This window comes from Chiroxiphia lanceolata, chromosome 1, assembly GCF_009829145.1.
Source record: "Chiroxiphia lanceolata isolate bChiLan1 chromosome 1, bChiLan1.pri, whole genome shotgun sequence".
Classification (NCBI taxonomy): domain Eukaryota; kingdom Metazoa; phylum Chordata; class Aves; order Passeriformes; family Pipridae; genus Chiroxiphia; species Chiroxiphia lanceolata.
The window spans coordinates 374682-390403 of record NC_045637.1 but is presented as its reverse complement, the minus strand read 5'-3'; the positions used below and the strand labels follow the sequence as shown (position 1 = coordinate 390403).

Below are 15722 nucleotides of genomic sequence, written 5' to 3'. Positions count from 1 at the left end.
GCCCAGGGATCTCCAGGCTGGGAGCACAGCCCTGGCACTGGGATGGATCTCCAGGCTGGAAGCACAGCCCAGGGATCTCCAGGCTGGGAGCACAGCCCTGGGATCTCCAGGCTGGAAGCACAGCCCTGGCACTGGGATCTCCAGCACAGCCCTGGCACTGGGATCTCCAGCACAGCCCTGGCACTGGGATGGATCTCCAGGCTGGGAGCACAGCCCTGGCACTGGGATCTCCAGGCTGGGAGCACAGCCCTGGCACTGGGATCTCCAGGCTGGGAGCACAGCCCTGGCACTGGGATCTCCAGCACAGCCCTGGCACTGGGATGGATCTCCAGGCTGAGAGCACAGCCCTGGCACTGGGACCTCCAGGCTGGGAGCACAGCCCTGGCACTGGGATCTCCAGCACAGCCCTGGCACTGGGATGGATCTCCAGGCTGGGAGCACAGCCCTGGGATCTCCAGGCTGGAAGCACATCCCTGGTATCTCCCCCCTCCTCACCTCCACTGGGCTCCGGGCCGCCCCTCCCTGCGGATCTCGGCCATCACCATGTTCAGGTCCAGCTCCTTTATCTTCTCCTCCACCACATTCTCTGGCATCAGATCTGGGGCAGAGGCAGAGGGGGGGTGGGTTGGGGGGGTCCTGGGAGGTGGGAGCTGCTGCCCAGAGCCCAGGGAAGGGCTGAGTCGCTGCCTCCTCCTCCCCGGCTCCGGAATCACGGGATGGGTTGGGTGGGAAGGGACCTTAAAGCCCACCCAGTGCCACCCCCTGCCACGGGCAGGGACACCTCCCACCAGCCCAGGTGGCTCCAAGCCCCATCCAACTTGGCCTGGGACACTTCCAGGGATCCAGGGGCAGCCACAGCTTCTCTGGGCAACCTGGGCCAGGACCTCCCCACCCTCCCAGCCAGGAATTCCTTCCCAATATCCCACCTAATCCTGCCCTCTGGCAGTGGGAAGCCATTCCCTGTGTGCTGTCCCTCCATCCCTTGCCCCCAGTCCCTCTCCAGCTCTCCTGGAGCCCCTTTAAGCCCTGGAAGGGGCTCTCAGCTCTCCCAGGAGCCTTCCCTTCTCCAGGTGACCCCCATAGCTCTCCCAGCCTGGCTGGGTGGGCTGAGCCCCCCCGACCCCCCCCGGGGGTGTGCAGGACTCACACTGGTGGTTGATGAAGCAATGGGCCGCCAGCAGCTTCAGGGAGTGCACCTCGAAGAGCACCCGGTGGAAGAGCAGGTTGTGGGCGCTGGGGCGCCGGTCGGGGTTCAGGGTCAGGCAGGACAGGATGAACTCCTGGGGGGCACAGCGGGGGCTGCAGCGGGGCAGGACACCCCCTGCTATCCCTGTTCCCATCCCGGCTCCTCTCACGGCTGCATTTCGCTGAATCCCGGGATCCCTGAGGCTGGAAAAGCCCCTCCCAGCCCATGGATCCCTCCTGTGCCCGATGGCCACAGCGGGGGCTGCAGCGGGGCAGGACACCCCCTGCTATCCCTGCTCCCATCCTGGCTCCTCTCACGGCTGCATTTCACTGAATCCCGGGATTGCCGACGCTGGAAAAGCCCCTCCCAGCCCAGGGATCCCCCCCCTGTGTCCCATCCCCACAGCGGGGCAGGACACCCCCTGCTATCCCTGCTATCCCATCCCTGAATCCCATCCCTGACCCCAATCCCTGACCCTCATCCCTGACCCCCATCCCTGAACCCCATCTCTGAACCCCATCTCTGAACCCCATCCCTGAGCCCCACTCCTGAACAGCACTCCCGAGTCCCATCCCTGAGCCTCATCCCTGAATCCCATCCCTGAATCCCATCCCTGACCCCCATCCCTGAATCCCATCCCTGACCCCAATCCCTGAGCCCCATCCCTGAACTCCAATCCCTGACCCCAATCCCTGAGCCCCATCCCTGAACCCCATCCCTGAACAGCACTCCTGACCCCAATCCCTGAGCCTCATCCCTGAGCCCCATCCCTGAACCCCATCCCTGAACCCCATCCCTGAATCCCATCCCTGAATCCCATCCCTGAGACCCATCTCTGAGACCCATCCCTGACCCCAATCCCTGAACCCCATCCCTGACCCCAATCCCTGAACCCCATCCCTGAACCCCATCCCTGACCCCATCCCTGACCCCAATCCCTGAGCCCCATCCCTGACCCCAATCCCTGAGCCCCATCCCTGACCCCAATCCCTGAACCCCATCCCTGAGCCCCACCTGTGAATCCCATTCCTGACCCCAATCCCTGAGCCTCATCCCTGACCCCATCCCTGACCCCATCCCTGAACCCCATCCCTGACCCCAATCCATGAACCCCACCTGTGAATCCCATCCCTGAGCCCCATCCCTGACCCCATCCCTGAACCCCAATCCCTGACCCCAATCCCTGACCCCAATCCCTGACCCCATCCCTGACCCCATCCCTGAGCCCCATCCCTGAGCTCCATCCCTAAACCCCATTACGGGATGTTTGGGGAAGGCACCAAACTCGTTATGGGATGTTTGGGGAAGGCACCAAACCCATTATGGGATGTTTGGGGAAGGCACCAAACTCGTTATGGGATGTTTGGGGAAGGCACCAAGCTCATTATGGGATGTTTGGGGAAGGCACTAAACTCGTTATGGGATGTTTGGGGGATTGGCCAAAGGAAGGGGAAGGGGGGGGTGAGGTGGGTCAGGGTGGGAGGTGGAGGAGGATCAAAGGTCACGGCTGGTCTGTGGGATTTGGGATGGGATCTACAGCCAGGAGGGATTTGGGATGGGATCTACAGCCAGGAGGGATTTGGGATGGGATCTACAGCCAGGAGGGAGGATGGATTGGGATTTACAGCCAAGAGGGATTTGGGATGGGATTTACATCCCCAGGAGGGATTTAGGATGGGATTTACAGCCAGGAGGGATTCAGGATAGGGAGTTACCCTCAGGAGGGATTCAGGATGGGATTTACAGCCAGGAGGGATTCAGGATGGGATTTACAGCCAGGAGGGATTCAGGACAGGCAGTTCCCCCCAGGAGGGATCCAGGACAGGGAGTTCCCCCCAGGAGGGATTTAGGATGGGATTTACAGCCAGGAGGGATTCAGGATGGGATTTACCCCCAGGAAGGATGCAGGACAGGCAGTTCCCCCCAGGAGGGATCCAGGACAGGGAGTTCCCCCCAGGAGGGATTTAGGATGGGATTTACACCCAGGAGGGATTCAGGACAGGCAGTTACCCCCAGGAGGGATTCAGGATGGGATTTACAGCCAGGAGGGATTCAGGACAGGCAGTTCCCCCCAGGAGGGATCCAGGACAGGGAGTTCCCCCCAGGAGGGATTTAGGATGGGATTTACACCCAGGAGGGATTCAGGACAGGCAGTTACCCCCAGGAGGGATTCAGGATGGGATTTACACCCCCATGAGGGATAGTGGATTGGGATTTACCCCCAGGAAGGATTCAGGACAGGAGTTCCCCCCAGGAAGGATGCAGGACAGGGATTTACCCCCAGGAGGGATTCAGGACAGGCAGTTCCCCCCAGGAGGGATCCAGGATGGGATTTACCCCCAGGAGGGATTCAGGACAGGAGTTCCCCCCAGGAGGGATCCAGGACAGGAGTTCCCCCCAGGTAGGATGCAGGACAGGCAGTTCTCCCCAGGAGGGATCCAGGACAGACAGTTCTCCCCAGGAGGGATGCAGGACAGGCAGTTCCCTCCAGCAGGGATGCAGGAGAGGCAGTTCCCCCCAAAAGGGATTTAGGACAGGAGTTCCCCCCAGGAAGGATTCAGGATGAGATTTACCCCCAGGAAGGATGCAGGACAGGCAGTTCCCCCCAGGAGGGATCCAGGACAGGAGTTACCCCCAGGAGGGATTTAGGATTGGATTTACCCCCAGGAGGGATCCAGGACAGGAGTTCCCCCAGGAGGGATTTAGGATGGGATTTACCCCGAGGAGGGATTCAGGACAAGCAGTTCCCCCCAGGAGGGATCCAGGATGGGATTTAACCCCAGGAGGGATTCAGGACAGGAGTTCCCCCCAGGAGGGATTTAGGATGGGATTTACCCCCAGGAGGGCTCCAGGACAGGAGTTCCCCCAGGAGGGATTTAGGATGGGATTTACCCCCAGGAGGGATTCAGGACAGGCAGTTCCCCCCAGGAGGGATCCAGGACAGGGATTTACCCCCAGGATGGATTCAGGACAGGCAGTTCCCCCCAGGAGGGATTTAGGATGGGATTTACACCCCCAGGAGGGATTCAGGATGGGATTTACCCCCAGGAGGGATTTAGGATGGGATTTACCCCCAGGAGGGATTCAGGATGGGATTTACACCCCCAGGAAGGATTCAGGACAAGCAGTTCCCCCCAGGAGGGATTCAGGATGGGATTTACACCCATGAGGGATTCAGGATGGGATTTACACACCCAGAAGGGCTGCAGGACAGGCAGTTCCCCCCAGGAGGGATCCAGGATGGGATTTACCCCCAGGAGGGATTCAGGATGGGATTTACACCCCCAGGAAGGATCCAGGACAGGAGTTCCCCCCAGGAGGGCTCCAGGACAGGAGTTCCCCCCAGGAGGGATTCAGGATGGGATTTACCCCCAGGAAGGATGCAGGACAGGCAGTTCCCCCCAGGAGGGATTTAGGATGGGATTTACACCCAGGAGGGATCCAGGATGGGATTTACACCCCCAGGAGGGCTGCAGGACAGGCAGTTCCCCCCAGGAGGGATTCAGGATGGGATTTACACCCCCAGGAAGGATCCAGGACAGGCAGTTCCCCCCAGGAGGGCAGGCTGACCCCCAGCAGGGTCCCCAGCCCCCCAGCCCCGCTCACCCTCATGTTGGGGTCGTCCAGGGAGTGCCGGGCCCTGGCGATGGCCTCCTCCGACACCCGCGTGTCCCCGTTGGTCTGGATCTCCAGCACGGCCATCTGGGGGCACAGGGCCATGGGCAACCAGGGGCCTTCCCAAGGGACACCCCGGGCAGGGCAGGCACAGGGGACACCTCGGGATAAAGGGACAGCTCTGGGCAGGGCAGGGACAAGGGACAGCCCTGGATAAGGGACAGCCCTGGATAAGGGATACCTCTGGATAAAGGGACACCTCTGGATAAAGGGACATCCCTGGATAAAGGGACAACTCTGGATAAAGGGACAACTCTGGACAGGGCAGGGACAAGGGACATCCCTGGATAAGGGACACCCCTGGATAAGGGACACCCCTGGACAAGGGACATCCCTGGATAAGGGACACTTCTGGGCAGGGTAGGGACAAGGGACACCCCTGGATAAAGGGACACCCTCGGGCAGGGCAGGGACAAAGGACATCCCTGGATAAGGGACATGCCTGGGCAGGGCAGGGATAAGGGACACCCCTGGATAAAAGGACACCCTGGACAAGGGACACCCCTGGATAAGGGACACCCCCAGGCAGGGGAGGCACAGGGGACAGCCCTGGACAAGGGACAGCCCTGGATAAAGGGACACCTCCAGACAAGGGACACCCCTGGATAAAGGGACAGCCCTGGATAAAGGGACACCCCCAGAGAAGGGACACCCCTGGATAAAGGGACACCCCTGGATAAGGGACACCCCCAGAGAAGGGACATCCCAGGATAAAGGGACAGCCCTGGATAAAAGGACACCTCCAGACAAGGGACACCCCTGGATAAAGGGACACCCCTGGATAAGGGACACCCCCAGAGAAGGGACATCCCAGGATAAAGGGACAGCCCTGGATAAAGGGACATCTCTGGACAAGGGACAGCCCTGGATAAAGGACAGCCCTGGATAAAGGGACACCCCCAGATAAGGGGCACTCCTGGGCAGGGCAGGGATAAGGGACATCCCCAGACAAGGGACATCCCTGGATAAGGGACATCCCTGGATAAAGGGACAGCCCTGGAAAAAGGGACAGCCCCAGACAAGGGACACCTCTGGGCAGGGCAGGGATGAGGGACAGCCCTGGAATAAGGGGACACCCCTGGATAAAGGGACACTCCTGGATGAAGGGACAGCCCTGGAATAAGGGACACCCCTGGATAAAGGGACAGCCCTGGAAAAAGGGACAGCCCTGGACAAGGGACACCTCTGGATAAGGGACACCTCTGGATAAGGTACACCCTTGGATAAAGGGACACCCCTGGATATGGGATACCCCTGGATAAGGGACATCCCTGGATAAGGGACACCCTTGGATAAAGGGACACCCCTGGATATGGGATACCCCTGGATAAGGGACACCCTTGGATAAGGGACACCCTTGGATAAGGGACACCCCTGGACAAGGGACACCCCCAGACGAGGCCAAGGGCCCGGATCCCCCCTGAAGCCCCCAGGCCGCCCCTGTCCCAGCAGGAGCTGCCCCTTCCCTCCCCCCCAGCAGGTCCCACAGGGTCCCTGTCCCCGTCCCCTCCCCACCTCCAGCGCACACATCCCGAAGGAGAAGATGTCCACGGCCGTGCCGTCCGTCTGCTCTGCAACACGGACACGGGACACGTCAGGGTGGGGCACCCGGGGCCTGGAACCCACCTGGGACCCCCCAGCCATGCTCACCTGGGGGCTGGAACCCACCTGGGACCCCCCACCTGCTCTCACCTGGGGGCTGAAACCCCCCAGGACCCCCCACCTGCCCTCACCTGGGGGCTGGAACCCACCTGGGACCCCCCAGCCACCCTCACCTGGGGGCTGGAACCCACCTGGGACCCCCCAGTCACCCTCACCTGGGGGCTGGAACCCACCTGGGACCCCCCAGCCACCCTCACCTGGGGCTTGGACACCCCCAGGATCCCCACTCACCCTCACCTGGGGCTTGGACCCCCCCCAGGACCCCTCACCCACCCTCACCTCGTGACTGGACTCCCCCCAGGACCCCCCACCCATCCTCACCTGGGGACTGGAACCCACCCAGGACCTCCACCCGTCCTCACCTGGGGCCTGGACCCCACCTGGGACCCCCCAACCACCCTCACCTGGGGCCTGGACCCCACCTGGGACCCCCCCCCCCCCTGCCCTCACCCGGGGCCTGGCCCCATCCTGCCAGCCCTGCTGCCCCAGTGCCACCATCCCGCTGTCCCCAGGGTCCCAGTGCCACCACTGTGCTCCCCCCAGCTCTGTTCCCCCCATCCCAACCCCCATCCCAGCCCCATCCCAGCTGTGTTCCCCCATTCCCAGCTCTGTTCCCCCCATCTCAGCTCTGTTCCCCCCAGCCCAGCCCAGCCATGTTTCCCCATCCCATCCCATCCCATCCCATCCCATCCCATCCCATCCCATCCCATCCCATCCCATCCCATCCCATCCCATCCCATCCCATCCATCCCATCCCACCCCATCCCATCCCATTCCCACCCCATTCCCATCCCACCCCACCCCACCCCTCCCCATTCCCACCCATCCCCTCCCCCCCACTCACGGCCGTACTCCGGGGGGAAGAAGTGCAGGTTCCGCAGCTCCTCCCTCTCGATCCTCATGGGGCTCCTCAGATCGTCCGGGAGGGCTGGGGGGGAAAGGGGGCAATGGGGGCCCTCAGGGGGGTCTGGGTGTGCCCCTGAGGGGGGTCCGTGTGTGTCCCTGCCCACCCGCGGGGACTCTGAGGGGACAGGGGGGGTCTGTTTGTGTCCCTGCCCACCCACGGGGCTCTGAGGGGGGGTCTCTGTGTGTCCCTGCCCACCCACGGGGGCTCTGAGGGGGGGTCTCTGTGTGTGCTCTGCCCACCCGCGGGGGCTCTGAGGGGACAGGGGGGACTGTTTGTGTCCCTGCCCACCCACGGGGGCTCTGAGGGGGGGTCTGTTTGTGTCCCTGCCCACCCACGGGGGCTCTGAGGGGGGGTCTGGGTGTGCCCTTGCCCACCCATCCTGAGGGGGGGTCTGTGTGTGCCCCTGCCCACCCACGGGGGCTCTGAGGGGGGGTCTGTGTGTGCCCCTGCCCACCCACGGGGGCTCTGAGGGGGGGTCTGTGTGTGCCCTGCCCACCCACGGGGGCTCTGAGGGGGGGTCTGTGTGTGCCCTGCCCACCCACGGGGGCTCTGAGGGGGGGTCTGTGTGTGCCCTGCCCACCCACGGGGGCTCTGAGGGGGGGTCTGTGTGTGCCCTGCCCACCCACAGGGGCTCTGAGGGGACAGGGGGGTCTGGGTGTGCCCCTGAGGGGGGTCTGGGTGTGCCCCTGCCCACCCACGGGGGCTCTGAGGGGGGGTCTGTGTGTGCCCCTGCCCACCCACGGGGGCTCTGAGGGGACTGGGTGTGCCCTGCCCACTCACGGGGGCTCTGAAGGGACAGGGGGGTCTGGGTGTGCCCCTGAGGGGGGTCTGTGTGTGCCCCTGCCCACCCACGGGGGCTCTGAGGGGTCTGTGTGTGCCCCTACCCACCCACAGGGGCTCTGAGGGGGGGGTCTGTGTGTGCCCTGCCCACCCACGGGGGCTCTGAGGGGTCTGGGTGTGCCCCTGCCCACCCACGGGGGTCTGGGTGTGCCCTGCCCACCCACGGGGGTCTGTGTGTGCCCTGCCCACCCACGGGGGCTCTGAGGGGACAGGGGGGTCCCTGTGTGTCCCACAGAGTCCCCCCCATCCCACACAGGACCAACAATTCCCAGAGGGATGAAGGTCCCCCCCACCTCCGCAGAGCCCAGGACCCCCCCCCCGTGCCTGGAGCCTCCGTGGGGGGCTCGGGGGGTCCCCCAGGGGCAGGGGGGACGCGGGGGGTGGCAGTGGGACACTCACCGTTGGCAAACACCCGGTGCCAAACTGGGGCCGCGCCGAGGGGGATCCGGAGCCGGGCGGGACGGGGAGGGGGCACCGGGAGGAGAGGAGGGAACACCGGGGTTTGGAGGGACCCCAGAGGGACCCCCCGAGCTCCTGCCCAGCCGGGACCCCCCACACGACCCCTGTCCCCGTCCTGGGACCCCCTCGGAGCCGGCGCTGCCCTCTCTGCCCTCCCCTCCCCTCCCCTCCCCACACCCCTCCCACCCTCCCGCCCCTTTCCTCACTTCCCTTTCCCATTATTCCCCTCAAATTTGCCCAGAATTATTCCCAGGAGGGGATCCAAGGGCACCCTGAGCTTTCCCCGCGGCCCAAAGATCCTTCCCCCCTGTTCCCCCCGTGTTCCCTGAGCCCCCAAAGGTCCTTCCCTCCTTTTCCCCCCTGTTCCCTGAGCCCCCAAAAGTCCTTCCCTGTTCCCCCGTGTTCCCTGGGTGTTCTGAGCCCCCAAAGGTCCTTCCCCCCTTTCCCCCCTTTCCCCCCCATGTTCCTGAGCCCCCAAAGGTCCTTCCCCCCGTTCCCTGGGTGTTCCTGAGCCCCCAAAGGTCCTTCCCCCCTTTTCCCCCCCGTGTTCCCTGAACCCCCAAAGGTCCTTCCCCCCTTTTCCCCCCGTGTTCCCTGAACCCCCAAAGGTCCTTCCCCCCTTTTCCCCCCTGTTCCCCCCGTGTTCCCTGGGTGTTCCTGAGCCCCCAAAGGTCCTTCCCCCCCTTTCCCCCGTGTTCCTGAGCCCCCAAAGGTCCTTCCCCCCTTTCCCCCCCGTGTTCCCTGAGTCCCCAAAGGTCCTTCCCCCCTTTTCCCCCCTGTTCCCCCCGTGTTCCCTGGGTGTTCCTGAGCCCCCAAAGGTCCTTCCCCCCCTTTCCCCCGTGTTCCTGAGCCCCCAAAGGTCCTTCCCCCCTTTTCCCCCCCATGTTCCCTGAGCCCCCAAAGGTCCTTCCCCCCTTTTCCCCCGTGTTCCTGAGCCCCCAAAGGTCCTTTCCCCCTTTTCCCCCGTGTTCCCTGGGTGTTCTGAGCCCCCAAAGGTCCTTCCCCCTTTTCCCCCACATGCTCCTGAGTGTTCCTGAGCCCCCAAAAGCCCTTCCCCCCTTTCCCCCCCGTGTTCCCTGAGTGCTCCCGAGCCCCCAAAGGTCCTTCCCCCCTTTTCCCCCGTGTTCCCTGAGTGCCCTGAGCCCCCAAAGGTCCTTCCCCCCTTTCCCCCCGTGTTCCCGAGCCCCCAAAGGTCCTTCCCCCCTTTCCCCCCCGTGTTCCCTGGGTGCTCCCGAGCCCCGAGCCGACCCTTCCAGAGCCCCTCCGGCCGCGCTGGGATCCCGTTCCCGGCTGGGATGGCCCAGCCCGGACATTCCCATGGGATTCGGGCCGGGAGCCGGCGCTGACCCACCCGAGCCGATCTTGATGAGCCCGTTGTGCTGGATGAAGATGGTGTCGCTGGTCAGGTTGCCGTGGATGATGGGGGGCTCGCAGGAGTGCAGGAAGCTGGGGAGGGGGTACGGGGGGGTCCTGAGCACGGCCGGGACCCCCCGGGACCTCCCGGGGCAGGGGAGGGAGCCGGGGGAGGGCTCGGCTGTACCTGAGAGCCGAGAGGATCTGGGTGCACCAGCGCTTCCAGGCCTGCAGAGGGACCGCGGCTCGGTCAGCAGAGACACCCGCGGGCATCCCACGGCCGGGCAGGGGCCTTCCCACCCAGTCCCGGGGACAGGGACATCCCCCTGTGCCCTGCCCGGGCTCAGGGATCGATCCCAGTCATTCCCATTCCCAGGGACATCCCCCTGTGCCCTGCCCAGGCTCAGGGATGGATCCCACCTATTCCCATTCCCAGGGACATCCCCTGTGCCCTGCCCAGGCTCAGGGTCCTTCCCACCCAGTCCCGGGGACAGGAACATCCCCCTGTGCCCTGCCCAGGCTCAGGGATGGATCCCACCCATTCCCAGGGGCAGGGACACCCCCCTGTGCCCTGCCCGGGCTCAGGGATCGATCCCAGTCATTCCCATTCCCAGGGACATACCCCTGTGCCCTGCCCAGGCTCAGGGATGGATCCCACCCATTCCCGGGGTCCAGGACACCCCCCTGTGCCCTGCCCAGACTCAGGGATGGATCCCATCCATTCCCAGGGAAAAGGACATCCCCTGTGCCCTGCCCGGGCTCAGGGATGGATCCCACCCATTCCCAGGGGCAGGGACACCCCCCTGTGCCCTGCCCAGGCTCAGGGATGGATCCCATCCATTCCCAGGGACAGGAATGTGCCCTGCCCAGGCTCAGGGATGGATCCCATCCATTCCCAGGGACAGGAATGTGCCCTGCCCAGGCTCAGGGATGGATCCCACGCTGTCCCACCACAGCAGCCCCCTGTTCCTCCTGTTCCCCCTGTTCCCTGAGTCCAGCAAAGGCTCAAAGCTGCAGGAGAGCTGGGAGGGACCTTGGACACGGGCCTGGAGTGCCAGGACAGGGGAATGGCTTTCCAGGGACAGAGGGCAGGGTTTGGTGGGATAATGGGGAGAAATCCCTCCCTGGGAGGGGGGTGAGGCCCTGGCACAGGTTGCCCAGAGAAGCTGTGGCCGCCCCTGGATCCCTGGGGGTGTCCAAGGCCGAGTTGGATGGGGCCTGGAGCAACCTGGGACAGTGCAAAGGGTGGGACCGGAGGGTCCTGGAGGTGGGTTTGCAGTGACACTGTCCCTTGTCCCCTGTCCCAGCCCTGGGGAGGGGGGTGGGAGCACCCAGAGCTCCCCAGGACAGTGTCCCCCACCCCTGGTGCTCCCCGTGGGGTCCCCACTTGGGATCAGCAGGACCCAGTCTGGGCTCTCCTGGGGCAGCTCTGCCCTTGCTCCAGCCCCCTCCCCTCAGCAGGGTCTGAGGTGTCCCAGGGAGCAACAACTCACCCCTGCCCTGCCTTGGGGGATCCCAGAGACCCTCTTCTTGCTCCAGCCCCTTCCCCACAGCAGAGTCTGGGGTGAAAGGAGCAACAACCCCTCCCTGTCCTGCCTTGGGGGATCCCAGAGACCCTCTTGTTCCAGCCCCTTCCCCTCAGCAGGGTCTGGGGTGAAAGGAGCAACAACTCACCCCTGCCCTGCCTTGGGGGATCCCAGGGACCCTCTTACTCCAGCCCCTTCCCCACAGCAGTGTCTGGGGTGAAAGGAGCAACAACCCCTCCCTGCCCTGCCTTGGGGGATCCCAGAGACCCTCTTGCTCCAGCCCCCTCCCCACAGCGGGGTCTGGGGTGAAAGGAGCAACAACCCCTCCCTGTCCTGCCTTGGGGGACCCCAGAGACCCTCTTGCTCCAGCCCCTTCCTCTCAGCAGGATCTGGGGTGACCCAGGGAGCAACAACCCCTCCCTGTCCTGCCTTGGGGGATCCCAGAGACCCTCTTGCTCCAGCCCCCTCCCCTCAGCAGGGTCTGAGGTGTCCCAGGGAGCAACAACCCCTCCCTGCCCTGCCTTGGGGGATCCCAGAGACCCTCCCCGTGCTGCTGGAGCCCCCCCTCACCCGGGACACCCTGTGAGCTGCCAGGAACCCACCCTGGCGTTCATGGCCTTGTGGTTCTTCTTGGTTTTCTTGAGGAACTGCTTGAGGCTCCCCGAGGACACGTACTCTGTGATGAAGATCACCTGGGCAGGGGGAGAGCAGGGTCAGCTCCCCCGGCCCTGCACGGCTCAGGGGCTGCTGGGGGCAGGTCCTGGGCCTGGGACCCCCACCCTGGGACCCCCACCCTGGGACCCCCACCCTGGGACCCCCAGGGACCCCCCAGGACCCCCCGGGACCCCCCTACCCGTGCCTTGGAGTCCTTCACGTCCAGCCAGTACTTGTGGAGCTTCACGATGTTGGGGTGATCCACCAGCACCAGCTGCTCGAACATGGTCTTGATCTTCTCCTGGGGGCACACGGGGGGCACGTCAGGGGGGCCGGGGACAGGGCAGGGGGGGTGACAGGGCAGGGGAGGGGGCAGGTCCTGGGACACGTCAGGGGGCCTGGGACAGGGCAGGGCAGGTGGCAGGGCAGGGGATGTGGCAGGTCCTGGGATGTGACAGGTCCTGGGATGTGACAGGTCCTGGGATGTGACAGGGCAGGGGAGGTGGCAGGACAGGGGAGGTGGCAGGTCCTGGGATGTGGCAGGACAGGGGACATGGCAGAGCCTGAGTTGTGGTAGGTCCTGGGACGTGGCAGGACAGGGGAGGTGGCAGGTCTTGGGATGTGACAGGACAGGGGAGGTGGCATGTCGTGGGATGTGACAGGTCCTGGGATGTGACAGGTCCTGGGATGTGACAGGTCCTGGGATGTGACAGGGCAGGGGAGGTGGCAGGGCAGGGGAGGTGGCAGGGCAGGGGAGGTGGCAGGTCCTGGGACACGTCAGGGGGCCCTGGGACAGGGCAGGGCAGGTGGCAGGACAGGGGATGTGGCAGGTCCTGGGATGTGGCAGGGCAGGGGAGGTGGCAGGGTAAGAGATGTGACAGGTCTTGGGATGTGGCAGGACAGGGGATCTGGCAGGTCCTGGGACAGGGCAGGGGAGGTGGCAGGACAGGGGAGGTGGCAGGTCCCGGGATGTGACAGGTCCTGGGATGTGGCAGGACAGGGGAGGTGGCAGGACAGGGGATGTGACAGGACAGGGGATCTGGCAGGTCCTGGGATGTGACAGGTCCTGGGATGTGGCAGGACAGGGGATGTGACAGGGCCTGGGATGTGGTAGGACAGGGGAGGTGGCAGGACAGGGGATCTGGCAGGTCCTGGGATGTGGCAGGGCCTGGGATGTGGCAGGACAGGGGATGTGGCAGGACAGGGGAGGTGGCAGGACAGGGAAGGTGGCAGGTCCTGGAATGTCACAGGACAGGGGATCTGGCAGGTCCTGGGATGTGACAGGACACCCCTGAGAGCTGGGAAGGGACTGTGCCCTGGTCACAGGGACACTGGTGTGGGGTCTGGGGGACACTGGAGCTGCCTTTGAGGGCTAAGGAGGCAGGTCCAGGGAAGGGAGGAGCCCACCCTGCCCGGCTGTGCCCGCAGTGCCCACCGGGGGGGGTCACTGACCTCGTGTGCTTTGAAGGCCTTCTTGTCGGTGAAGAGCAGCTCGTTCCACACCACCTCCACCCCCTCCTCCGTGTCCATGGCCAGGAAGGTGCTCTGGATGCCCGGCATGTTCCCCTGGTTCACCTGCGGGCAGGGAGGGGGTCAGACCCCCCCGAGGGACGAGCTGGGGGGACGGGGGTGGTCTGGGGGGACCCCAGGATGGGATGGGACAGCACCACCCGCTCCACAGGCAACCCACAAACCCACAAAACCCATTTTATTTCACCTTTAGGTGGCACAACAGCAGCTCACTGCACAGCCCTTACTGGTTTATCGGACTGGTTTATGTGACTGGTTTGTCTGGCCCACCTCCAGCCACTACTGGGAATTTAATTCAGGGCTTCCCTGAGCACCTGGCCCCGGTGCCTTGGTGTGCACACCGTGAATGTGCCCCTGCTGCACAGTCACCTCCCTGTCCCCGGCAGAGCCACGGTGCTTTTGGGGGTAAATACATCAATAACTAACTGAATAAACAAGAAATAAATCCCACTGAAAGCCAATTCCTGCCCAGGAAGGGCAGAGTCCCCCTGCCAGGGGGGATCTTACGCTCCCTGCCAGGGCTGGGGGCTCATCCTGCTCATGGGGCTGGTCCCACTGCTGGGGCTGGGGGCTCACTCAGCTCTGGGGCCTCACCCGGCTCTGGGGGCTCATCCCTCCCTCAGGACTGATCCCCCCAGGGCTGGGGGCTCAACCTGCTGCTGGGGCTGGTCCCACTGCTGGGGTTGGTCCCACTGCCAGGGCTGATCCCACTGCTGGGGCTGGGGTCTCACCCAGCTCTGGGGTCTCACCCAACTCTGGGGGCTCATCCCTCCCTCGGGACTGATCCCCCCAGGGCTGGGGGCTCATCCTGCTGCTGGGGCTGGGGCCTCACCCAACTGGGGGCTCACCCAGCTCTGGGAGCTCATCCTGCTGCTGGAGCTGGTCCCACTGCTGGGTCTGGGGGCTCATCCTACTGCTGGGGTTGGGGGCTCACCCAGCTCTGGGGGCTCACCCAACTCTGGGGGCTCACCCAGCTCTGGGGGCTCATCTCTCCCTCGGGACTGATCCCCCCAGGGCTCGGGGCTCATTCTGATGCTGGAGCTGGTCTCACTGCTGGGGCTGATCCCACTGCTGGGGCTGATCCCACTGCTGGGGCTGGGGGCTCATCCTGCTGCTGGGGCTGGGGGCTCACCCAACTCTTGGGGCTCACCCAACTCTGGGGTCTCACCCAGCTCTGGGGTCTCACCCAGCTCTGGGGTCTCACCCAACTCTTGGGGCTCACCCAGCTCTGGGGGTTCACCCCGCTCTGGGGTCTCACCCAGTTCTGGGGTCTCACCCAACTCTGGGGGCTCATCCAGCTCTGGGGGCTCACCCAACTCTGGGGTCTCACCCAACTCTGGGGTCTCACCCTGTTCTGGGGTCTCACCCTGTTCTGGGGTCTCACCCAGCTCTGGGGTCTCACCCAACTCTGGGGTCTCACCCTGCTCTGGAGTCTCACCCAACTCTGGGGTCTCACCCTGCTCTGGAGTCTCACCCAGCTCTGGGGTCTCACCCTGCTCTGGGGTCTCACCCAACTCTGGGGTCTCACCCTGTTCTGGAGTCTCACCCAACTCTGGGGTCTCACCCTGTTCTGGAGTCTCACCCAGCTTTGGGGTCTCACCCTGCTCTGGAGTCTCACCCAGCTTTGGGGTCTCACCCAACTCTGGGGTCTCACCCAGCTCTGGGGTCTCACCCAGCTCTGGAGTCTCACCCTGTTCTGGAGTCTCACCCAGCTTTGGGGTCTCACCCAACTCTGGGGTCTCACCCAACTCTGGGGTCTCACCCAGCTTTGGGGTCTCACCCAACTCTGGGGTCTCACCCAGCTCTGGGGTCTCACCCAGCTCTGGAGTCTCACCCTGTTCTGGAGTCTCACCCAGCTTTGGGGTCTCACCCAACTCTGGGGTCTCACCCAACTCTGGGGTCTCACCCAGCTTTGGGGTCTCACCCAACT

At 64.5% G+C, this 15722-nt stretch overlaps 2 protein-coding genes across 2 annotated transcripts in view; both read right to left on the bottom strand.

Moving 5' to 3' along the window:
• Positions 1 to 15722, bottom strand: part of LOC116797962 (erythroblast NAD(P)(+)--arginine ADP-ribosyltransferase-like) — a 471907-nt gene that overhangs the window by 241844 nt on the left and 214341 nt on the right. The window lies entirely within an intron of this gene.
• The window catches only part of NRBP2 (nuclear receptor binding protein 2), a 51472-nt gene that overhangs the window by 12148 nt on the left and 23602 nt on the right, over positions 1 to 15722 (bottom strand). The window contains exons 2-12 of the mRNA XM_032710115.1: positions 13715 to 13837; positions 12462 to 12563; positions 12211 to 12300; positions 10270 to 10310; positions 10081 to 10175; positions 8670 to 8693; positions 7368 to 7451; positions 6377 to 6432; positions 4793 to 4888; positions 1148 to 1280; positions 496 to 598 (exon numbers count right to left, since the gene is read on the bottom strand). Coding sequence (XP_032566006.1) covers positions 496 to 598; positions 1148 to 1280; positions 4793 to 4888; positions 6377 to 6432; positions 7368 to 7451; positions 8670 to 8693; positions 10081 to 10175; positions 10270 to 10310; positions 12211 to 12300; positions 12462 to 12563; positions 13715 to 13837 — 947 coding nt within the window. The remainder of the gene's footprint in view (positions 1 to 495; positions 599 to 1147; positions 1281 to 4792; positions 4889 to 6376; positions 6433 to 7367; positions 7452 to 8669; positions 8694 to 10080; positions 10176 to 10269; positions 10311 to 12210; positions 12301 to 12461; positions 12564 to 13714; positions 13838 to 15722) is intronic.